Here is a 24,297-nt window from a genome sequence, read left to right as displayed (position 1 = left end):
CCCGATGGCGCGCTGCGGGGTCGTGGGGGGAGCCTCGCCAGTGTTAGTGCGCGGGACGGGGGGACTGCGTCTCCCCTCCGCCAGTTCCCCGCGGGGCGGGCAGGCGGATGGCGGGGCCTGAGGGGAAGGGGTCGCCCGGAGCGAGCTGAGGGCAGGCGCGGTGCCCGGGGTGAGGGCAGCTCGGCCGGGGTAGCCGGGAGGCCCCTTAGCATCCTGGTGTCCCTCTCTGAGGAGGCTGGGGCTGGCGGGTGGGTTAACGAGGAAATGAGATAAATAAATGTCTTGTGGCAGAGTAGGGCAGTAGTAGGCTTATAGAGCAGGCATTACTTCACAGATGAAATGCCTAATTTAGTACTTGCATTTTTGAGGAAGGAAAGGACGCTGTTGAGCTGTGTGCTGACGTCTCTTTTAAAACAACGAATTATATTGAGTCGTGCATCAGCGACTGAGTTCTGTACACTTCCCTCTGGCAAGGAGTGGGTGGTTTGTATTGGTGCTATTTATCTGAATCTTCATAGTAGGCAGCATGCAAGGATAGTGGTTTTTCAGAGCTGTGATTTGCACCTTATGTTTATAGGTGGCATCTGGCTTCAGAGACCCTTTAGTGTTGCTCATCCAGAGGTAGAAGGTAAAAAGTTTGAGACTGACCAAATCAGCTTTATTATTTCCTGGAAAGTCTTATTTGTTTAACATTGTTACCCATGGGATAACAAAAATTAGACATCTGTGCTTTAGAATCTAATAAAAGCATGGCTTTTGTTTCAGGAGGTATGGAATAATTATTAAAGATGAAAAAGAACTAGGAAGGAGTATTTAAAGAACTGCCTTTGAGAGGAGTGAAAGAGGAAACTTAGTACCCCAGAAAAATGACAGTTACTCCAAACATAGGGAATGGCAGAAGTTAATGAGGAACAGATGGAGTCTGTAGGTGTGACTGGCATTATGTAGGAATTAAGAAGGTATAATTAATAATTGTTCTAAATGGAGATAGAAAGGAGGGGCGGGTGTGAGTATTTTATAGAAGGGAAAGGCCAGGCTTGTGACGCTTGATTTTGGAAGGCATATAGGATGCTGGCCTTATTGGAGGCGAGCTTAGGAAGCACGGGAGTTTGCTTAGGGTAAGACGATCTACGGAGTTGACCTCAGTGTCTTTTATTTAGCTAAATGTGCCCATCCTGTGATTTAGGCACAGGTGTGGCATTGAAAGCATGCAAATATCAGTGTTCACGTTTCTACCTATAGATGGTGATCTACTGCTGTCATAGATTTATATTGTTAAAGTAACTTTTTCTTTTTCCTTGCTTGTGGTGGTGTTGGGTTATACCTTCCTGTAAATAGTAAATAAATATGGATTTAGTCTGAGCTGAATAACCTAAACGTGTCTTAGATTGTCTGTTACTAAACCAGCAGCTCAGTGCTGCTGCTGTGTGGGATTTTTTGTGTTGCTTTTTTTTGGCAGTGGCAAGTATATTAAACTCACTTAAATTGGTTGGTGCCTCTTCTGCAAGGAAAGTCTTTGGCAGTTGTACCCAGGCTCATCCACTCTTGTGTAATGTATCAGTTGCTGACTGTGGAGGGAATGGTGCTCCTGCTGCTGATTTGGCAGAAGAACAGTCTTTGGATTTACTGCTGTCTCTCACTGTCAAGATTGGAGTAGTTTCTTCTTAATTTTTTTTCTAACTCAGGCTAAAATATTTTTGATCCTCTGTGTGTGTCAAAGTTCGCATATTCCATAGTGGTTTTTTGCATAGGGCAACATCATTATTTTCCTGCTTCTTGATTTCTGAGTTTGTGGCCTTTAATTTGACAGATCTAGCAATGTTTTTCTTACCGTTACTGGATCCTTAGTGTGGGCAAGCAGGCTTGGTGGGAGATCAGTGCTCCTGCCTTTTTGGGTAGAGGAATGGCGCAGATCTCCTGAGCCTGGCAGGTTTCATTGGGTGTATCCTCTAGGGAGAGGTAGCTGATGGATAGCGTGCCTAGGCTTGGGAAGGGAGAGGTAGAATTTCAAGCCCCTTTTTGAATGTCGGGGAGACTGAAGTAAAGTTCAGATCACAGATCAGGGATTTTTCATCATTAATGCCAGATGTTTGCATTCCTAGGTTGGCGGCATGCATTTAATTTTTTTGATTATGTACTGGCTCGTGACTGTATTCCTGTGGAATTAGTTAGAACACATGATAGAGAGTTTATGATGGGCTCTGTGCTTTTATAATGTCTGCAGGAGAACAGACAATACTGAGCCAGCGTAAGACCTGTCAGTACATAGTTAACTTTTAAGTCATTTTTGAGTATGTTTAAATCAACAGAGAAACCTATACCAGATCCGCATTTTACATAATTTGGCTGTGGTGTTGTTAATTGAGAAAATAAGTGGCATTAACTTAATATTGGGACATTTACTCACTTTTCAAAACCATATGCTTGTTATCTTTTTTTTGCTAGTAAGTGATTAATCTAGGAATTTTTATAGACTTCCTTGAAGAGGTTTTTCTTGTTCAGTGGCAAATATTAGTGTTTGAGCTACTTAACATACATGCTTGGCATGAGTATTTTGACTAGTGCTACAATCTTTACTGGTCTCTTGTAGAATTTTCTCCTGTTGCTTACAGGTAAAACATGCTACATGTTTGCATAACAAATTGTGTGGAGCTTATTAAGGTGATGCTTAAGTATGTATGTGTAGTGTTGATCTGGTGAATCCTCTTAAGTGGTTTGAAACCTTTTACCCTTCCTGCTGTTGTTTTTATCCATTTTGTCAGATGCCTTTTCAGCTCAGAAGGGGGAGAAATGGCTTCTGGGCAGCTTTTGACTTCATGGTTAGAAATTCTCCAGTACTGAAACCCAGTCCTGATTGCAGTGTGCTTCCAGATGCAAACTAGTAACAGAATGCTGCTGGGTGGGGGAAAAAACCCGGGACTATTAGTAGTGCCATTAAATGCCTAAGGAACAAAACCAGGACAGCGTTTTAGCAATGTTTATGGTGTTTTTTCAGGTACTTTTTGGCTTGTTACAAAGACCAGCTATGGAGAAGTGGAGCTTAATGACAATTACTGTTTTACTGGCACTTACCGTACGCTGGACTGTATCGCTTGGTTCTTACTCAGGTAATGCACGTTCACGGTCTGTAAAACAACCCCATGAAGGTGAATTACGGAGCTTGTGGTAAATTAAAATAAACTTGCATGTAAAACCAGAAATAGGAAGCAATGTGTTATTTCAAGTATTGTCGTATTTTAGTGCCTCTCTATTTCCCTAAGGTTTGTATAATATCGTGTTCTTATTGTTCTGGAGTGTGCAATGATTAATGTCACAGCCGCTTGGAACAAAATGCTGAAAAAAAGCACCACAATTTTTTTTTTGGGGGGGGTAGGAGGGTGATGGTCAGTAATGTTTTAGGAGGAGCCAAAGAACAGCTGGCTGTTCACCCCATGCCTTTGTTGTTTCAGTAGCTGCAGAATATTATTGCAGTCCAATTGTATATTTGTTTAATCTTGTCCTTTAAGTTCGATAACAGAGGTAGCCTTAATTTATATTTAGGTAAAACTGTACTGGTATAAAGAAGCTGGTGTAGAGTGACGTGGAGTGAGAGATTACACTCTGCATTGTAGCTATACTTCCTTAAGATTGTTTACACCATGAACTAGAGCTATATTTTTTTTAATAGGTGAGTTTTCCTTCTCCCCATCTCATAATGCTTGCAAAGAACTATCAAGTTCTTTTCCAAGCCTCTCGGTGCCATTCCTACACTTAGCATAAGCTTGCACAAAGCTGGCGCTCTGCAATTTTTTTTTTTTTATAAACTGAGCCATTACTTCCAATCCCCATCAGCTAAAAGAATCACAAGCTCGGTCAGATTCAACTCTGGATTTCTGTTAAGGCAATTGGGAGCCTCATCCCCCGAGTAGCTGAAGCTGTTCAGTAGTATTCTAGTGATGTTAAGTAACTCCTGGGTTTCATTTACTTGAAGGAATTTGCTTGAAGATAAGTTGCATGCACACCTTCTTGCGCAGTTGTTTTATTTTGAGTTTGCTTTCTGAAAATGCCATTATGAGAGATCTGTTCTGTGGGTAACTGAGGCTCTCGTTTACCCATCTATAGGCAGAAAAACACTCTTCTGCCACACAATATTAAATTTCTCTTGCACTGCAAGTATTTACAATTACACCGATAACTAGATTTTTCTAAAGTTGATTTAATTTCAAACCAATCAAGATTCTGGAAGAGAGTCTTAAAGTAATGCCTGAACTAAAATAAGAATTTTAAAATCTTGTTTTCTACACAATGATTGTATAACTCCTTTTGGAGTAGGAAAAGCTGAGTCCAGTCCAATCCAGCAAATTATTAAAGCATGTGCTTAACTTTGAGCATTGGCTGGCTGAAAAAAGGCAAACCTGAATGTTAGAAAGAGCTGTCAAATGCATAAGTACACTGGATTTGTTTTTACTTTTTTACTTCCTTCAGATGTAATAAACCTTTAATGACAGGAGCAAGAAAAAGAGTTGGGCAGTTGTTGTTTTCTTTCACTGCTGTTCAGTGCAATGAAGTTGAGCAAAAAATAAGTAGGTGTCTTTCTCTGAAGCAGACTCTGGTAGAAATGCTGATTCGGCATACTTTGAAGCCACGCGGGGCATGGATGGTGGTTAATTCTGGCCTCATTTAATGTATAGTCTGGGGTTGCTGTATCATTTCCATCCTGTTGTTGCTTGCCATCTAGCATGCTTTTGGATCTGCCTCTGGAATTAGGGCCATGATGGTAAGAAAGCAGATAATAGCTAGTTACCATTTACCAGGACTTTAGATTAGTTGGTCTTGGAGAATTATTGAGGAAGAATTTGGCTTCATAGATGAATGCATAATTTTTTTTTAATGCATTGCCAAACTCCTGCTAAATGAGTAGAAGCTAACTACCCGTGTTGAAAGGCAGCATCAGTCCCTTAAAAATGTCTGTTTCGATGTAACAATAAAACTGAATAAGACCACGCTAAATTTAAAGTACTTGTGACCCTTTAAAGTAATTTTTATTAATTCTGAATTCTGTTTGGCTGTATACTTGATACATGCTGTAGATGGAAGCTAAATATGCATTCTCAAACTGATGTGTGATCAGACTGTATTTGGCTTTTAGTAATTGAACCTTTGGATTAAGATCTTGATCATTCTGAAGCCAATTATTTTCTTTTTTGAGAGGGGGAGAAGCTGAAATATATGTGTGTGTATATACACACAAATACACACACTCTAAAATTTGGATAACACCTATTTTTGTTTTTTGGTACTCCTATGACAGGTTCTTTCTTCCACTATATTTATAGCTACAGAGTGGACACTGATAAGACTCCTGTTCTCCAGTGACCTCACTTATTTGGGAAACTTTTAGTTGAATGTGTCATATAGTGGAGATAATCTACTCTCTTTACTACCCAGGAATAAATTAGTGGAGATAATCTGTTCTCTCCACTACCCAGGAATAAATAGTATATATCTGAGCTTGTGTGATTCCCACAAACATAGATCATGTGAAAAAATATAGATGGCTTTCCTATATTTTAAAGAAACTCTTAAATCTCTGTCTGGCTAGTGTCAATATTTTACTGGAAGTACTATCAGTCCAGTTTCTGTTCTCAATAAGCACAGGCTAATAGAAGTAAATAAACTCTGTGATAAAGGTGCTTAATATACTGCCATTACCAGAGTTAGGCTTACGTTGGGGGAATTGTTTATGAGTAGACATCTGAAGCATTTGCATTGATAAAGCCTTTTTCCATGGAAAAAAAAAAATCTTAAGTTTCCTGAGAGACTTATGCATGTGTGAAAAGTGTCCTTTACCATAATTCAATTAGCGGAACTGCTACATAACAATCACTCCGTTGAAAATGTGTGAGAGAGAATTCCTGTTAACCAAAACGGAGCAGGTATTATTTAGAAAACTTTGTAGATAGTAAGAAAAATGTCTTCTAAACCTATTCTGTGTACTGAATGACCTGATCCTGCCTCTGAAGAATCATGGGGAAAGAGACAGATGCAGTATTCCTACTAGTGTTGCAACACAGGCAGCAGAGGAAAGGGAGAGGAACTGGGGGACTTGCAGCAGGTCTTAATTCTAAGTAAATTTAAAAATAAGGCTGGTTGTTACTTCTAATAGCAAAGTACCATGACATGGCTGAAAGACATGTGAAAACATTGTCAATTATTATATACTAAGGAAGCTATACTATATACTAATACTGTACTAGTACTTCACACAAAATCGGTACAAGATGTTCATTATGTACATTTTCTTATTTCAAAGGAGGTGCCACATTTTTCATCTACACTTGGAAGTGATTTTTTTTTTGTCAGATGAGGAAGCAGTTCTTCACAGTGGAATATCTTGATAAATGCTTATCACAGAAATACCCAGAAAGCCAAAAGAACGTAACTTTTCTTTTCCCCCCTCCCTGTTAGACTGCATAGCAGATGAGGTCTCTATCTTGTTCTCAAATATCATAGAGGAGTAGAGAATAAAATTAGTAACATAATAATACATATATGGAGGAAAAGCAATCTGCATAAACCGAATAAATTCCTAAATACTCTGTCATCTCTTTTTAGGTGCAGGAAAACCACCTATGTATGGAGACTATGAAGCTCAGAGACACTGGCAAGAAGTTACTTACAATTTGCCCATCAGGCAGTGGTACGTAGTGCTATTGTAGTTCAGGTTACAAAGGGGTAAATGTAACAAAACTTTGGTTCGTGTCTTACTTTAATATACCTTTAAGTTTGAGATCTCTGCAACATCTTCTACTGTTCTCTGAACTACTCTAAAAACTCTTTTGTAGTAATATAACGTCATCCTGTTCTTAGACTGAGGTACCACTTTCTTCACAAGAAAGCAAGCTAAATTTGACTTGCTAGCTATGAGCTTGTATAACAAAATACTCTGACTGTAGGTCTCTCTGTTGTGGAGCTCCAGCTTTGTTTTGAATTGACTGGAAAGATCAAGAAGCAATTTTTTAGCAGACTTATATAAGAGATCAGAGAAGCTTGTTTAGAAGAAAATCTGTTCAGCTTCCTGAGTTGCAGTTCTCTAATGCACAAAAACTTTCATGATTATCAGCACTGAAAAACCCAAATAAACTCTGCTTGTTTCCCCTAAGCTAAAAGGCAGGACATGCCAGTAAATGCAGAGACTCGAGTTCTTGTGCTGGAGGCACTGGTTGTTTTTTATACCTGCAAGTTCATTGTTCACACTGTGTTCTTAATACAGATTTTAAAATGTGGGTGCCTGCAATCTAGATGTAAGCATAGTGAACTTTATTTGTACAGACCACTTAAAACAGCAGGAAAATTATCCCAAAGATTTTATTTATTTTTACATTATTCCTCATGTTCCTTAGAGCTTCCATGGAACGATAAAAATTATTCAGTCCACATATATGCTACAACACAAATTGGAAAACATTGGAACTCCAGGTCATTTTTCTAGCAGGGGTAGTGGCATTCTGTTTGGTATAATTTTTTCCTCAGCTATCTGTTGGGGAACAGACCGATATGACAGAATAGAATATTAATTCAGCTGTATTTTTGTAAATATGTGTGGGGCCAGTTCTCAAAGTATGGCACTCTGCGGAACTCTGCAGATTATATTGTGACTTCAGATCATCATGTTGTATCTAAATTATCATTTCTACGTTTTTCTGAGATATCCAAACCCCTCGATGTGCCAGAGTTGGGATAATGGAGAGCTGACTTAATAACAGAGTTGGCAGCTTTGATCCACTCTGCTACGTGGAACTATATGTACTTAAAATTAAGAGTTATAGCAGTCATTATTTCTAGGCATTCCCAGGGGCCAGATGAAACTGTATTGCAGGCTGGGTTTAGCTTATGGGCTGCCAGTTGGGCATCTCGTCTTGTTGTATTTGCTCTTCATTTTATTTATAACAGAAGTTTTTTGGATTGGGTCTGCTTTGGGAATTGAATCACTAATACAGCAAAGTCATATTCAGTCTTGGGCATTCGGAAAAGAACATTTCGGCTGACGTGTAAAGGATTGCACTCTAGAATACTAAGCTGTTTTCCCCTCCTGTATGATAGAAATACGCAGTGTGAAAAGATATTATGCTCCGGTATGTAAAAATAGTCTTCAAATTTGAACTTGAGATTCCAATCCCTTCTAGTACTGTTATTTGTTTAGTACTTAGAAAAGCTGTCTATGCAGCGAGCACGTGTTCTTCTCTGAATTTGTCTAGGTAAATATAGAGAGCAGCTCTCTCATGAGGACATAGTCCTATAAGGCCTCTTGATCTTTTCACGGACTTAATTGTCACGTTTACTGTTAAACAGGCATGTATAGGCAATATAGCTGTATGTTCCATGCTTGTTTTCTTTGATCCAAAACAAAGATGTATTTAAAAAAAAATGCTGCGCTAAATCACAGTATGGTTTGTACTTAGTTTCCTTGTGTGAGTTTTCTCTGAGCCAGAGGCCAGAATTTAAGTATTTATTTTTTTATATTATTCTTTAGAGTCTTGACATTATTTATTAAAGGCTACTTTAAGAACATTCTTATTATACTGCTAATTAAAACCGTGAAGGGTTTTTTTTCCTAAATATTGCTGGGTATAGGGGTTGGGTTTTGTGTTGAAACGATGCGTTTATGAAAGGTAAAATTAAAAAAAAACCAAAACACCAAAACTGGAAAGTTTACTACTGAGTTGTAGACTGTTACAGTCTGCGTGAAGAATCTGAACTGCCTTGGCATGAGCAATCTTGAGTCGTAGCATAAGAAGAAGAGATGCAGCTCAAAGAAATGTGATTTATCATCAGTTCGTAAGATACTTCAGGCAGCTCATAAAGAATTCAGGAAATATCATTTACTATAATAAATGTCAAAAATTGGCTGCATTTGAAGGGAGAAACTGGAAAAGCCAAGAGCTTGCCCCTTGGCAGTTAGGGTAGACTAGTCAGTCTATTTCACTGAGAGATATGAAAGGTCTGATGCCTTATTTTTCTAACTTCTGTTTTCCTTGGTTCAAACCTTCTGTTTCTCATTTGGAAGAGGTCACTTAATTAGCCTTCCATAGAAGTACCGACACAGCGCAATTACAAATGGGAAAAGCCTTTTCCTTTCTCTCATGTGGTCCACTGGAGTTCTGAGGTAGAACCTGATTGAGGTTCATGACCTTGTGTTGGTTATTCAGGATGTGTTACTCTGATAACTCAGTGTTGCCTTCGAAGGAACTTTTTAGCCCCCGGACTCCTACATTCGTGCTGACAGAATGGCCTAGGTGGACCTGTGGTGACATAGTTTTTTTCCAGACCTATGCTGCTTTTTGCTTGTCTGTGTAATATCTTTATGCCACCCTCCTTCTGTTCAGTTGCTTTTCAGCAGTATAACTCCAACAGATGGTTGTTCAGAATTTTCACATTAAGGTCTGTTGAGCAGAAGCTGTTCACAACTTGCTACATTACAGGCTAAAAGAGTAGCAGATAAAGTTTAACTATTCAGAAGTCACTGTCACATACTAAATGTGCTGTCTGAGTCTAGAAAAAAAGGAATCTAGGATTAATATAAGGAAAAATCACTAGTGAATTCCATTTCTTTTGAAATTTCCTTTTACCTGCATTGGGTTTATTTCCTTTTTGGGAAATTGATTGCTGTCTTCTGGAATAATTGACATGCATGGAAAGTGGAGGTTTGGTTTGTAGATGGAGGTGAGGACCTGCAAAGCCTACCACCTAAACAAATCTAGAGCTCCAGTACCTGTGTACAACTGGTTTTGTGCAGACTTTGTCTTAGTCTCTGCATTTTTGTCAAACTCTGTTCACATCCTGCTCCAGGTAAAGTAAGCTTTAGCAGCTTTTTTTAATCGGTTTTGCAAACACAAGTGACTGTACTCTGAATCACTTTTGCCTTTGTTTTGTTGCCTGAGATTTTGGTGTGAAGTAAAATAAAGCAGATATAGAAGCTGCTAACTTCTGTATTGGATTTTGAATGCTTTGATAAAAATATTCAGTTTAATATTCAGCCTTTTCCTTGGGCTGAAACAAAGCTGGAAATGTAGACCCTTCTTTAAATTTTAATTTTTTTTTTAGGTACTTCAATACAAGTGATAACAACCTACTGTACTGGGGCCTTGATTATCCACCTCTTACTGCCTATCACAGTTTTGTGTGTGCTTACATGTAAGTTCATTATTTCAAGTACTTCTGTGGTTCTGTGGAGAATACAAAACACCCGATTCACCTCTCTACCTCTTTCTTTTTTTCTTTTTTTTTTTTTTTTTTTTTAAATTTCTCTCCTGAGGAGAAAAACTAGTAGCTAAAAACTGCCCATCTGGGCAGCTGATGAAATGGAAAATATTGTTTGTTACTTTAGAGCTAGGGAAGTAGATTTTACGTGTATCCCTATTGCTTAAAATTAATACTGTCTTTCTTACGTCTTTTAATTATTGGAAGGGGGACTGAAGGATTACATTCTTCTTTTTACCATGTCCGTAAATTTTAGCAGATTTAGGTGTGACTTAGGTATTTAGCTTTCCGTGGAAGCCACTGGTGGATCAGTGATGCACGGAGAAGAGGGCTGTAGGAATTAGGTGCATTGCATGGGAAAGCTCTCATGTAGTGAGAGCCCAAGTGACATTTGATGACTGGATATCATGTAAATAGAATTCTGTTATTGGAATACTTTTTCCACAAGGGCTTTACTGCTGTTGGAATGAGACTTATGGAATAAGAATGTAGGTTAAAGTGCACAGGCACAGTTATGTGGGGCATCTATGTGAACTGTAAATGGTTTATATTTAATACTTAAGTATGAAAGGTATTTACAATTGTTTTTTTAAAAGTCAGTGGAACTAGACTGAAGGTGGTTATCTTGTCCTAGTAAATACTGTATTCCATTTGTACTGTTTTCAAAGTTTTGTTTTTTTAAATTGTGAAACAGGAGCTAAAGCCTGTGGTGTAAACTGATCTAGTGGTGAGGAAAATCTTTCATTGATCACTATTTCTCTTTGAAATATTTCTTCTCATTCATCTTAATTCTTGGAATATGCTCCTGTGCATGTCATCTTTATTGCTGAAAGGAGTGTAAAGGGAAATGAGAACTGTCTACATTTTGATGTGTCTGTACTTTGTTTTACAGTGCAAAGTTAATAAATCCTGATTGGATTGCTCTGCACACATCTCGGGGGTATGAGAGTCAGCCACATAAGTTATTTATGCGTACAACAGGTAGGAAAATTATATTTCCTTAGGATGATCATACAGATTTGTCTCGCTTACTAATTTAGCATGTTTAATAATATCATGCAGCTTCTCTGTCTTCACCGGTTTATCCTCAGTTCTTTGACTTGGGTGACTTTGCAGGTCCGTTTATGAACCAAACTCCTGTGTTTTTTTCTCTTTTGCTGTCATTTGTGAAGCTGATAAATATAAAATATACAAACAAGTTTTCAACCCAAGTGATTCTATAAAAACTCTAAACCAAAGCTATTTTTTTTTTGTAACAGAGACCCATTTTTTAATTTTGAAAATAATATTATTGTTTTCCCTTCCATTCTGATAAGTACGCTTTTCATTTTCAGCTTAGCTTGGTTTTTATTGCAAAATAATTTTACATGTAGTCTGGCATTCACTGACTTAACAGCCTCGTGAGGTCTTGGAGATCTGTATTATGAACCATATACCTTATCTGAAAGGGAGAAATATTTGATATTTTCAAAGGTGTCACTTTTCTGTCAAATGCTCACCACTTTCTAGGGATAAACTTCTGTTAACAAAAAAGTAGAAATGTATTTTACCACTTTTATCCTAAATTTCCCTTTCCTGCAGTCATTTTTCTGTCCATTTGATTATTTTGAACTGCTTCTACAAAGAAAAGATAAAACAAGTGCAGAAAGATTTTTCTAGATAACTTAATTCAGTAGCTGTATCAGTAGGACAGCAAACAACGTGGCCAGTGAGCTCTCGTTCTCTAAGCAATGGCAGATGCTATATTATCCTGTTGTTGTTTTCATTTTAAATCTGTTTTTTGCTTTGCGTAATGCTAGAGTTCCACAGAATGCTTTCTGATTGCAACAGCAGAATTTGTTGCTCATCAATAGCTTTTCTGTACTTCACAAACCTCTTAGTCTGGTGTCTAGTAATTGATTGAATTGGAAAAAAATAAAAATCACTAGAACTTAATTACCCTTGAAATGGTCTTTATTAATTTTGAAATCAACTCACTTGACAAACCACTGATGGATCTAGGAGAACTGATAAACCCTTTTTAACAATAGCCCTTAGAAGAATGCATTAAAATAATTCAGAGTGGTCAATGTAAGCTGTTGGTATTACACCCTTATTTTAAGTGTCTGTGTATTTGTTTTGCTAACGACTTGGGTATATTTGTTTAATTGTGGCTTAAGCCTGCAAAACAATTCATCACTGAATAAGTGGTATCTTTAAACATTTTCTTCCAAAGAAGTGTAAGCAAAGAATACTTTCCCTCTTGGAATAATTGCACTTTTTCTGAAACCGATTTATAGAAATAAGCTGAGATTTTTCTCAGACTCTCAAAAAAAACACTACAGAAGAATTCACCTGGTGGTTTAAGCATAGCAGGAGTTGACATAATTCTAGGCAGGTGAACCTGCTGGTTCTGTTTTCTTGTCGACCCTCTTACATATGTTTGCTGTAGGCAGATGATCAAAGCCAAAAACCTACTTTTAGTCTATTTATCCACATCACTAGTAATTCACACAGATACATTGGAGATTGTTATAATCCAGAGCTTCTTAATTATTTGTGTCTCCAGACTATCTGTTCCATCAAACAACTTGACTGGATCTAGTCGTAGTTGATTTCTTTTGAGAATTAAGAATGCCTTCTCTCATTCCGGCATGTGAGGAACTAGAGTGTGCTCCCTTATTGACTGAGGCTGTGCCAGAAGCCAAAACAGCTGAACACATGGAAGCAGCAGCTTTTGGGCATCAGAAATGATAGCGTTGGAAACATTAACAAGATCAAATTCTGTAGACCTATTTCTTTTTGTCCTTTGAAGTACAACTACCCAGTTTATTCTAATGAAGAACTTTCTGGCATTTTAATGTTTATTTGCCTATATTTTTCCCTTGTCTTTCCCAAAACGACCGGAAAAAAAGTAGCTTTGGTGTAACTGCCAAACCTGAGCTATCTTTAAAACAATGAAACATACTGTAACGCCATGTGAGACAGTAGAAAAGCATATTCAGCTGAAACTATAGGCACCTGACTTTTGAACTTCAGTTGATCAAATGACTAAAGTGAAGTTTTCAGGGAGGGCATGAAAGGTAGGCAGCTAGTCTCACTCCAGCATGGTGTAGTTATCATCTGAGGTTTTTTACACCAAATACAACCAAGATGTGGAGCATTAAGAAGTTAAAACTGTAAGCAGAGTCAAAGATTCACAATCCAGATGAAAATACACAACTTGAATAGCGTTAAGGTGAGGTATGTGGGAGGATTCTAATGTAAAATTAATTTTTATTTTTCAGTGTTTGTTGCTGATTTGCTGGTTTATATTCCTGCAGTTATTGTATATTGTTTTTCCTTGAAAGAAACATCTACTAAAAAAAAGGCAAGTATCTGGTGTGTGTGTAAATTAAAAAAAAAAGAAAACGTACTGTTAAAACAGGGTAGAAATGTAACAGTATGAGAGTTAATTAACGTATAGAACACTGTGATGGCTTCAATTGATGTAAAACTGATGACAATCAGTATATCTCGTATTAAAGGCTTTTCAGTGAAAAAGATAAAAGCCATTAATTTATCTTACAGCAATTATTTTAATGCTTTCAATAACAATAACAGGATGCTCTGAAGTTTAGTAGCCATGAACTCCTGAATTACATTCTTTCTGAATTTATTACTTGGGTAGTAAAAACAAGATTTATGCTGTGCCATAGAGGAATCTAGGAACTGCTTTGTCTTGCACAATCCTTGTGGTAGAACCAATACATTTTGGAATAGTAAGTCTTCAGATTTTTGGGGTGGTTCCAAGGTTTAGGATGGGTGTGGGTGATCTTTGAGCGAGCGGATTGGCAAAGGGCAGGCAGGTCTCCATTCAATATTTTCTTATTTATGGAAAATCTTTATCCTTTTTTATTGTTCAAAATATAACTGATAGAAGATTACTTGAGGAGAGTAAGATTCCTACATATAGGATGCACCATGGAGGGGCAAATTTTTGTACTGGAGAAGTAGTTTAAATTCCTCTGTCTAATGTCTGACTTAGAAATAATTATTTTCCCCTCTCTTTTTTTTGATCCTTCTTTCCAGGTTTCCAGTGCTCTTTGCATACTGCTTTATCCAGGCCTCATTCTTATTGACCACGGACACTTCCAGTATCCTTGTTCTGCAGTGAAATGAGTTTCCATTTGTGAAGTAACACTGTTCTTTAGTACTTGTCTTTAGCTGGGCAGGAGATTGCTTTTGTATACAAGGTCATCTGAGGGGCTTCTGCCTCCCCCAAAGCAGAGAGATTAAAGAAAACTGCAAGTCTGAAATATATTGGAGATAAATAGTTGATATTGGGACAAATCAATCCAAATGTGAATAGCATTCTTTCTGTGCCTTAAGCTCATATTTCTGTCAGTCACTTTATTGCAGAGAACATCAGTGGTACAATGACAGTGAAAAAAAGATGGCTTGTGCTTCTGTGACTTGTGTTTGAAGAGAGAGTCACCTTAAATCTTCTTGAGATAGCAGAGGAGTGTGTCAGGTGTGGTTGTGTAAAATGTTCAGTTCTATAAAATGTGCCATTTTGTCTTGCCTTCACAATTACTCGAGACTGGATTCACTCAATGCCCACCCACTGAAAAACTACGCAGCTAATATGAGTTAGGCCCTCAGAGCTAACTAGTCAATATCGGTGGCAGATGCCTTCACAGGCGGGTCTTTTTAAATAAGATTTCTGGCTTTATATTTGTTTTGCACATCAACAAACAAATGCTGTTAGTTGACTGTGCTGCTCAGTGCTGTTGAGCCAGAGGGACACAATCCTGGAGTTGTGATGAATGTAGATATTTAAATATTCTAAGGAGATGTTGAATCTTGGCATCTACTACTAAATCAAGTTTTGACAATCGAATAGTTTACTAATTTGTGGTTTTCTTCCAAGAGAGTGCATGGTGAACTTGGAAGATAATATATCTTAGAAAGCAGATATTGAAGGAAAAAAAATCATAATGCTGTTGAATATTTGAGTTGTTATGGTTCAGGAATTCTGAAATTCGATTTTTGGCCTGACTCTTTAAAGATGTAGATCATCTGGAGACGTCACTTACAAGAATGGGGATGGGAATGAACACAGTACATCTTAGGTGAGAGAAGCTGGTGGTCAGGAGGAGGGACAGGGTTACAATTGTCTAATATGTAAAAGGTGTACAAAGAGAAAGGCAAGAATGTGTGTCTGGTGTTGGATAGTGCAAAAAGTAACGACCCTAAGTTACCATAGGGAATATTTGGTTTTTTTTTAAAATACATGGAAAGAAATCTTTTGAACCTTACAGTGAAATGCTGAAATAGATTGTCTATGGATGTTGTGGAATCTGCAGCATCGAGATCTTTAAGAAAAGGTTCAGCAGACCTCACATCAGGGGTGAGGTACGTGTAGCAGATGCTGTGTCCAAGCAGGCAGATGTGCTGCATGGCCTCCGGGGTCTGTTCCAGCCCTGGGACTCTGGCATGAATAACTTTGCTGCCTGCGACCAGCTTCCGGGATGTCAGTAGATTTACTTAACCTTAACAGTTGCTACACGTCTCTGCAAGATCAGAGCTTTTTGGTATAACAGTTTGTTGATGTGCAGTTGATGAGATCTCAAGTGTACCTGGGGATTTTGAGTGGGAAATTTGGGCTGAAAACAAGGTAGACAATCTGAATGTGTTGTCACAGCTATTTATAATGACAAAGAGAAAACAAAATACTGTGAAAGTATAAGTATGTCTTACTGGTTTCTCTCATTGTAAAAGACAAAGGTAATATTTTGTTGCGATTTAATAGTAAGTGTAGTTATTCTCTTCAAACTCTACTGAGCTTGGGAACCTATTCTCAAAGTCATAAGGAAGTAACGTTGCTTTTAGTAACTATTATTCATTGTTTGTACAGTATTAGCAGCTAAGGGAGCTGGTCATGGATGAGTGTGCGTTGTGAGTATAATAGAATCACAAAAACCTCAGGAGTCCTTGAACTAAATAATAAATAATTTAAATAGCAACGTATTTGAGTATTCTGCACATATCTTTTGGGAGCTGTGAGGGGAGACTCTTGAAAGTTTTATCCTTAATCATGTAAATAACAAGAAAAAAAATGTTTACCCTGATGTATCTTAGAGTACTGTCACGGTCACTGAAAGCTTGGTCGACTGAATATACATTATGTATATAATTAACACGCACACACTATTTGTCCTCATATTTGCCTGTGCAAGCTTTGAATCAAGCCTTGGAAATAGAAGAATTACACTTTAAATAGAAGTAAAATGATTTCTGTCTGTGAACAACATAGTCACAACTGGCAGTGTGTTTCTAAAATGAAATTGGAAAAACTTATTTTGCACGCTGTTTTATGCTTGTCCCTTGGGGCATTCATGACTGACTTCCAGCACTAAGATGTGGACCTTGTCCTTGACATAAAAAACCATATACAACTCAGTGAGCCTTGGCTTGGCCTTGTGGGGCGTGCTTTATTTGTCTTATGACTGGGACCTTTTGGGGTCAGCGGCGTTCTGCTTGGCCTTAAATTATAAGCAAATGGAACTCTACCATTCTCTGCCCTTTTTTTGCTATTTACTTGGGAAGTGCTTCAAGAAGGGACTGAAAGGAAAGGGGTAAGTGACTCTAAACCATTTTATCTTCCTCAGGCATACACCCAGGCAGCCTGGCACTGAGAATGTGGTTCTCCTTATTTGCACATGGGCATTTATGAATTAATTTCTAGCAGAAGATACTTTCCTTGCTGTAATGTGTTCCTCTCCTGCCCAATGGACACTTCTGGTTGAGATCTACATTACGTATTTCCACGGAGCGGATAGCAGAATCTGTTAAGATGTCCTTTCTTAGCACTCTTCTCCATAAGCTAAATTAAATATGGGCTGCGGTGGGCAACCAGGTTAGGTTGACAGCAGTGGCTCTGTGGTTCTCATGGAGTTGTTCTCACTAATCTGGGGATGATTTCAATAGTACTGGTCGCTCTTTTTGTTTAGATTTGTTAACTTCACTTCTGTATCTTTTTTAAAAGAATGTTTATGCTATAAACGAATAACTTTTTGTTACCAGTAGCTGGATTTCTCTTTTCTGACATAGGCTTTTCTCTTGATTGCAGATTAGTATTGTTAACTAAAATAGCCGGGACAGTGGTGGTTTCCTTTGCTGTCTGCTGGCTCCCGTTCTGTACCGACATGGAACAAATCATGCAAGTACTCAGAAGACTCTTTCCCATTGACCGAGGCTTGTTTGAGGCATGCATGTTTTCTTCTCCCCCACCCCGCTGTAAATGTTCTGTATTCTTAGATCCCTTGAGAAACCTTCATCGTGACCTTTAGGGATTTCATGTGGGAGACACACCACAGAACTAGTAATTTGAGATGGCTTCTTCAGCACTCGTTTCTTGCCAGTTATTTAATCCAGTATTTAACCCCAGCTCAGCTGGCATCTTCCAGGATATTATACGAGTAGACAACACTTATCCCATCATCAAACCCATACTTCAATCCATACATTTTTCCATTGAAATAGATTCCATCGTAATTGACAGTGTCAGAAGATGTAACCTTAAAAGTTAACAGCTTCAGTCTCTGTCTTTAGTTCTGCTCAGCTTTTTTTTTCAACGGGATTCATTATTTAAAAAAAAAAAAAAATTAAAATAGTGTTTTGGGTGCAGCCTAGAACTTCTTTTTTAACCCACCTTGTATTTTCAGTGCAAGTTTCCACAATATTTTCTAAAAGTTTTAGGCTGGTTCTGCTTTTATTTTCCTCAGGCTATCGACATTTGCATGCTACATGGTGCTGAATACGCAGCCTTAATCCAGTAGAGCAATTACTCATTTATCTAACGCTAACGCCACAGGAGTCTTGCTGATAAAAGAAAGGGTACTCATTTCCCAAGTAACAGTGAGTTATTGCTGTTTTGCTTAATTAGGGCAGGAGTCTAATATTACACTTCTAAAAGCAGATTCCCCACTTCAAGTTTAACCAATAAAATGAAGCTTTGAATTTCCAGGTTTTGATGTCAAATGGATTTAAGCAAATGCTTACATAGTTTAATTCATCTTAAATTTTCTTTTAATCTTCTCTAGATGTAGATAATACCACAATTGGCATTTTTTTCTTCAAAAGTTAATGCTGATGTACCGAAGGTAGCATTTTATTTAGGGAGTGGTACAGAAGTGTTCTCTGTGTATTCTCTGCTAGTTTATTTAAAAAAACCACAAACAATCCCTCCAGAAAAGACACACCACCCCCCTACACTCCCCCAAAAATCCCCCACAATGACCTATTCCTTAAGAATTATCTGGAATTTATAAATAAATAGTTTTGGTTACCACACCTTTTATTCAGTACCAAGTGTAAAAATAAAATCTGTAAATAACAATAACTAGTGAGTCCGAAAGAGCTTAAGGATGTTAGTCTAATATTAGCCCAAATATTTTCTGAGTCGATCAGGGGAGTGACTTGCTGGATGCTAATCTAGATAAAATGAGAAATTGTCCACGTAAGCAATGCGCAGTAAATTTATACTGGGGAGCGTGTAACAGGTTCTTTGACTTGATTCCCATTTACAGCAGCAGTAACAAATGCTGATGGTTGTAAAATCGTATTGGCTATTAAGTAGGTGTCCCGTGTGTTGGCTGGTGCTGCCAAGCCCTCTGTTCGCTTGGAATCCCCAGCAGATTTGAAGTGCATATTCCATCTTGCTGGTGAGCATATGAGGAAGATGGCTCAGTTGTTGGTGCTAGTAGCTTTCTTGCTGTTATGTCTACACAGCTGTGATTCAAGCAGCTGTTTAGGGATGAGTTTCATGAGCATGATAGCTGTAGTTACAAATTTAATTTTGAAAGTGATCCTAGCACAACTGCTAATGTCTTTAGACTCCTTGATTTATTAGAGGTTAACTCTGTCATTGCTAGCAAGCAGTAGGCACAGCTAAATACATTCAGGTATGTAATGAAATGTGACAGTACACACAGTATCTTCACATTTGAAAAAAAGATTCATATATGCCAGCGTTTAGTCAGGGACGGGTAGTTTCCAAGCCTTATTCTCACAAAATGTGTGATCTCATGAGTTAAGGAGTTGTCTCTTGTGCTGATGAACTAGTTCTCAGTTATTTTAGAACATGTTTTAATTGAGTCTCTTGAAACTTGTCGTCTTTGAAGATCAGAATACCTTAAAGTACATCTAAGAATATGATGGATATCTACAAGTGTCTTTTTGCAGTATCATGGTAAAAACCCAACTATCCCCCACCTCCCAAGCCCCATTCTTGTCACAAACATAAGTTTAAATGAGTGTCATTATCACTAATTACCCTTTTTTTTCCCTTCCAGGATAAAGTGGCCAATATTTGGTGCAGTCTAAGTGTCCTTATAAAGATAAAGAATATCATATCACCTCAAACTCAACTAAAACTCAGGTAAGACATAACTGAAGTGCTTTAGGTAGTTCTTTTATCTGCATTATTTTTTGCAAAATGCATATTTTTTGTCAAAGAATTACAAGAATTGGTGTTTAAAATCTTGAAAAAATGTTTTCTTCCCTATACTGTACTTTTCTCCCAAGTGATGAGGGTTTCTCTGAGTCCTGTTAGGAATAGTTGAAGATGTCCCTGCTTATTGCAGGGGATTTGGACTAGATGACCTAGTTCCAACCCAAATCATTCTGTGATTCTAATATTTACGACTGGAAAACTTCCTGCTTGTTTGTATAGTGATTTGGACTACTCTGTTGGTTAAAACTCAGTTAAAATTTGCATGCTTTCCTCTTCAGAGAATTACCTCTTAAGTCTGAGTTCACAGTTCTGTTTTTTGACTAAGTGAAGAATTCTAGTCTAGGTCTACAGAGTCTGAAAAATTAATGGAAATGGTTCATTCCTTTTTCAAAAGCATTTACGCCAGTGAAGACCATTCAGTGCTCTTCTCTTGTGATTGAGTCTTGAATGATTTTTGTACTTCTGAAAATTACACTTGAATTCCTAACTTATATAATCACTTTTGAAAACTGTGATATCATGGATGTAGTTACTCATGCATTAAAACTTTTTCTTATAAAATTCTTTAGTTTTGCTGTAACGTTCCTGAGCCTGCTTCCTACTTGTATAAAACTAACTGTCCAGCCTTCTCTCCGAGGATTTAAATTTGCTTTGGTAAGTGTGTGTCTTCAACTGCTCCCACCACTGAGCACTGATTCTACTTACAGTGGCTGCCACACGCAGCACCGCGTGGTCTGTTAAATGCTGCTGAAGAGGCTGGCTAAAACTCATGTCTGGCGGGCTCTGACCTGTCTTTTAAATCCAGACTTTTCTTCTTAGCCTCAATCCTTTTTATTTAATGCTGTATTTTTCTTATCCCCCTCTGAAGAGTCTTAAGAAGATTCTGTACACATTAAAGCCTCATATAGAGTTGGAGCTTCTCCTCTTTTTGTTTAGCTTGTGAAGTGCTAGTTTTTCTTACTGCATTGGCTGCAAAATTCAATAAAAAAGTCCCAAGACTGACATTGTAAGCTTGTTAGCAGTTTGAAAAGAAAATGATACAATTTTTCCAAATGTTTGCCTTTTCTTAGTCATATCGTATCATTGAATTCAAGGACATTAACATGACTTATATGCAAAAATCAGTTTTCCTTGAAATCAAAATTAGATGGAGCTGGTCCTAAGGTGTCAGGAGTTACAAGATAAAATTAAAAATAGAAATTATGTGAGTACTGTTTGAGAGTTTATCGCAACATTGCCTAAAGCTAACATTTATCCTTTCTAAGAATTAGTTTATGTTTTACAGTGTGGGTTTTTGTTTGGTGGGGAAAAAAAATTTGTTTACTTTTGGAGTATTGGCTGTTCATGATGATGAGCAAAATCTTATGACAGAAAGGTGGGTAGTTCTCACCATGACTGAGCTTTGCCGGTGGGGATGCTCTTGTCAATAATTAACCAAGAGCGAGGGCTCTTTACATGAAGTGTTTTCTGAATAATTTGGGGTAAACTCTCAAAGAATGTATGTGTTAGTGTGTGTAGGTGGTCACAGAAGGAGCTGTGTGTGCTTGTAAATGGCACTGGAGTAAATTAGCAGTTAATCAGAAAAATCAGACCATTTAGCTCATACATTCCTGTAAAGCCTGTGCCAGCAGAGAAAATCAAACAGCGCTTTGCATTGCGGTCACACAGACTAATGCACCTCTGATTTCCTTTCCTAAGGTTAGCTGTGCATTGTCATTTTTCCTGTTCTCCTTTCAAGTACATGAAAAATCTATTCTTCTAGTGTCAATGTAAGTACATTATTTTCCTGCGGATATATTTTGACCTTTTCCTCATCTCGTTATTGCATGCTGCTTTCTCTCACATATATCTGATTTCAAAAACTACGCATTTGCTTTTCTAACGAACTGGTAAATGAAAGCACATGCATACAGTGGGCTGGTGTTTCCCTTCACTCCTCTCTCTGGGCCAGCGTTCTGACTGCGTTTCCTGCTGCGCAGGGCATAGCTGTTTGCCCGGGCTGGTTAAGGTGATGCTGCCATAGACAGCAGAGACACTGGTTGAACTGGCTGAACTGGGCGGTTGATACCTTGCTAACGGCGACGGTCAAGGGGCGCCCTCTCCCTTTGTCATTGTTCCTCTCTGCCCCAAAGGAGGTGGGGGTAGCAGCTTTGCTCTTCTACTTTGATATCCTCATGTACCTGAGAGTAATGTTTGACAAAGGAAGATTTGGAGAGGTTAATACTTAACGATTATTAAGCTTAACCTCTTAAGAGGCCTGGTGGGGAGGCCAGGGTGGTGGTTGGAGTCTCCGGTTCACTCTGCAGATTGCCATACAGGTGCTCCTTGGAGCCACCACGGAGCCTGGCACAGCATGGGCACGAACCTGCCCGCTGGTGTGTGCCTGTGTTCGGGTTCTGGCTGCAGCCCCTGCCGTGGGGCAGAGTGTTTGGGCAGCACGTTGGGGTTCGGTGGGGCGCAGCGGGGGGCTGGGCTTGGGCGCTGCCTCTTCTGGGTTTTCTGGAGAGCTCTGCCCTGCGTCCACATCAAAGGCTGAGGACGACGTGCTCTCCCTTCGGTGCTTCCATAGCTGGTTTTCCTCTTTTTCATTCTAGACCGGTCTGCTTAATCATAAATGAAATCCCTTTTATGGCTACGTGGTTTTTACTTGTATCAACCTTCAGGTGAGTTGGACACCATTAACGTTATTTAAAACCCGTGTTCTTCCCCAATTCTAGTAAATACATTCTTTTTCCTCTTCAATTCTGTTTGAACAGCATGTTGCCCCTTCTGCTGAAGGACGGCCTGCTGCTGGCCTACGCCGTGACCACGCTGGCGTTCCTCTCGGTCTGTGCCACTTCCTTTTCCATCTTTGAGAAGACCTCAGCGGAGGACCTGCAGCTGAAACCATTCTCTCTTTCCCTGAAGGGATATGTTTCTTGGTTTAAGTCATTTCCAAAGATTGTCAGGTGTCTGGTAAGCACTTTTAATTCCTTTAACTCTTAGTTGCAGCTCTTCATGGTACTGAAGCACTCGTGTAAACCAGTTTTGTGTCCATAACTGCGCGTAAAGCCCTGAACAGGGAAAGCCGCGCTGTCTCAGTGTGGAGGTGTGCTAGGATTTTTCTTCTGCGGTGTCATCTATGTGTAGATTGAAGAATACAGAGCACCCAAGAAATGAAAGGAACAGCTTACTCGTTTGAGCTGTTAAACCCCCATCAGCTAATACATTGTTCCTTCCCTTACAGTTTCTTCTTTCCGTAACCCTGATGGGCGTCCTCTCTCTGATGAGTGCTGCCGTGCATCCTCCGCAGCGGTTACCGGATTTATTCCCTCTATCCGTGTCTGTTATTTCTTGCTTACACTTTTTATTATTTTTGGTGTATTTTAATGTTGTTATACTCTGGGACTCAAAGAATAGTAGAAGTCAGAGGAAAATCAGTTAATCAACCGGTGAAGCTCAAGGACTAAACTGTGAAAGGACAAGAGTATTTCAGTGAGCGGTGTCTGGCATTGCAGGTAAAGCTGTTTGTGATGTAACACAATTCCTGTAACCTAATGAAAATCGGGAAACACGTTACGGATATTTCAACATAAAATAATCACAAACTTTTAAAGGGGAAGTATGTTGAAGAGCACTTGGAAATGTGATTTGGTGTGTTTTCTTCAGAAGTGTAATACTTTTGTTACCATTTGTAAACTTAAAATACCTAATAAAGGACCAAATTTTGAATTAATGCTAAACTACCCCAGCTGTATTAGCCAAACAGCAAACTTTTGTTAGCATTAAGTGTGCCTTTTTCCCAGCAGAAAAAGCCTAAGTGAGGTCGTGCGGGTTCAGTAGAAACTCTGGACTGGGAGCTGGTAAGTCGTTGTGCTGAATTGTTTTAGGACGCAAAGTGTCTCGTGCGCTCAGTGTGTCCCTCCAGGCCCTCTCCGGCTGCCATCCCTGAGGCAGAGCACGTGGTTCTATGGCTGATGTAGGGGAGAAAACTCAGCATTCCAGCAGCCAGGAGCTCCACACACTCAGCCCCGGCACTGACCTGGGCTCTGTGCCTCCTTCAGCTCACCCACGGGCTTTCGGTTTTCCTGTACTCCGTGTTATTTTCCACAGCAGCGCTGCTTTCAGCTGGCTGAAGAACAGCATCAGCCTAGCACCGGGCGCAGGAGGAGTGGCTGTGACGTTGGGAAAGGGGAAGGTCCTTGCAGAGCAGCGGGCTGGAGGACCGGAGGATGTTCCTTCCCTCAGTGCAGGTCAGCGTTACGCTTTGGTTTTAACGCTGCCCGTAGTCTGATGACTTGCAGCAACTGTTTTGAACAGGACTGAAAAACCAAAAGATCTTGGTTCTACTGAAATAAAAGCTGAGGTACTGCGGTGCAGTTTGAAAGCAGGTATTAGGCTCTTCGGGGACACACACACACATGACACACCAACAAAAAACCCAAACAAACACCTCCCCCCCCCCCCCCCCCTCCCCCCGATAAAAAACACCCATTGCATAGTGGTTTGCAGATGTAAACTGAACTAAACCCTGCAGCTCCTCCCTCTGCACAGCGCAGCCTCCAGTACCAAGAGTGCAGAGAATACAAATTGATCAAATA

At 39.1% G+C, this 24,297-nt stretch overlaps 1 protein-coding gene across 1 annotated transcript; it reads left to right on the top strand.

Moving 5' to 3' along the window:
- Positions 1-23,432, top strand: ALG6 (ALG6 alpha-1,3-glucosyltransferase). Its single transcript, XM_074831838.1, has 15 exons — positions 1-483; positions 2,996-3,107; positions 6,595-6,679; positions 10,084-10,173; positions 11,132-11,220; positions 13,506-13,588; positions 14,290-14,354; positions 16,653-16,838; positions 17,333-17,468; positions 19,557-19,642; positions 20,287-20,371; positions 21,416-21,486; positions 22,312-22,380; positions 22,474-22,672; positions 22,944-23,432. The coding sequence occupies exons 1-15, from the start codon at positions 340-342 to the stop codon at positions 23,139-23,141; spliced, it is 1,698 nt and encodes a 565-aa protein (XP_074687939.1). The 5' UTR covers positions 1-339; the 3' UTR covers positions 23,142-23,432.
- Positions 23,433-24,297: the final 865 nt, after the last annotated feature.

This window comes from Strix aluco, chromosome 8 (genome assembly GCF_031877795.1).
Source record: "Strix aluco isolate bStrAlu1 chromosome 8, bStrAlu1.hap1, whole genome shotgun sequence".
NCBI classification, from domain to species: Eukaryota; Metazoa; Chordata; class Aves; order Strigiformes; family Strigidae; genus Strix; species Strix aluco.
This window is presented reverse-complemented; position numbering and strand designations above follow the sequence as displayed.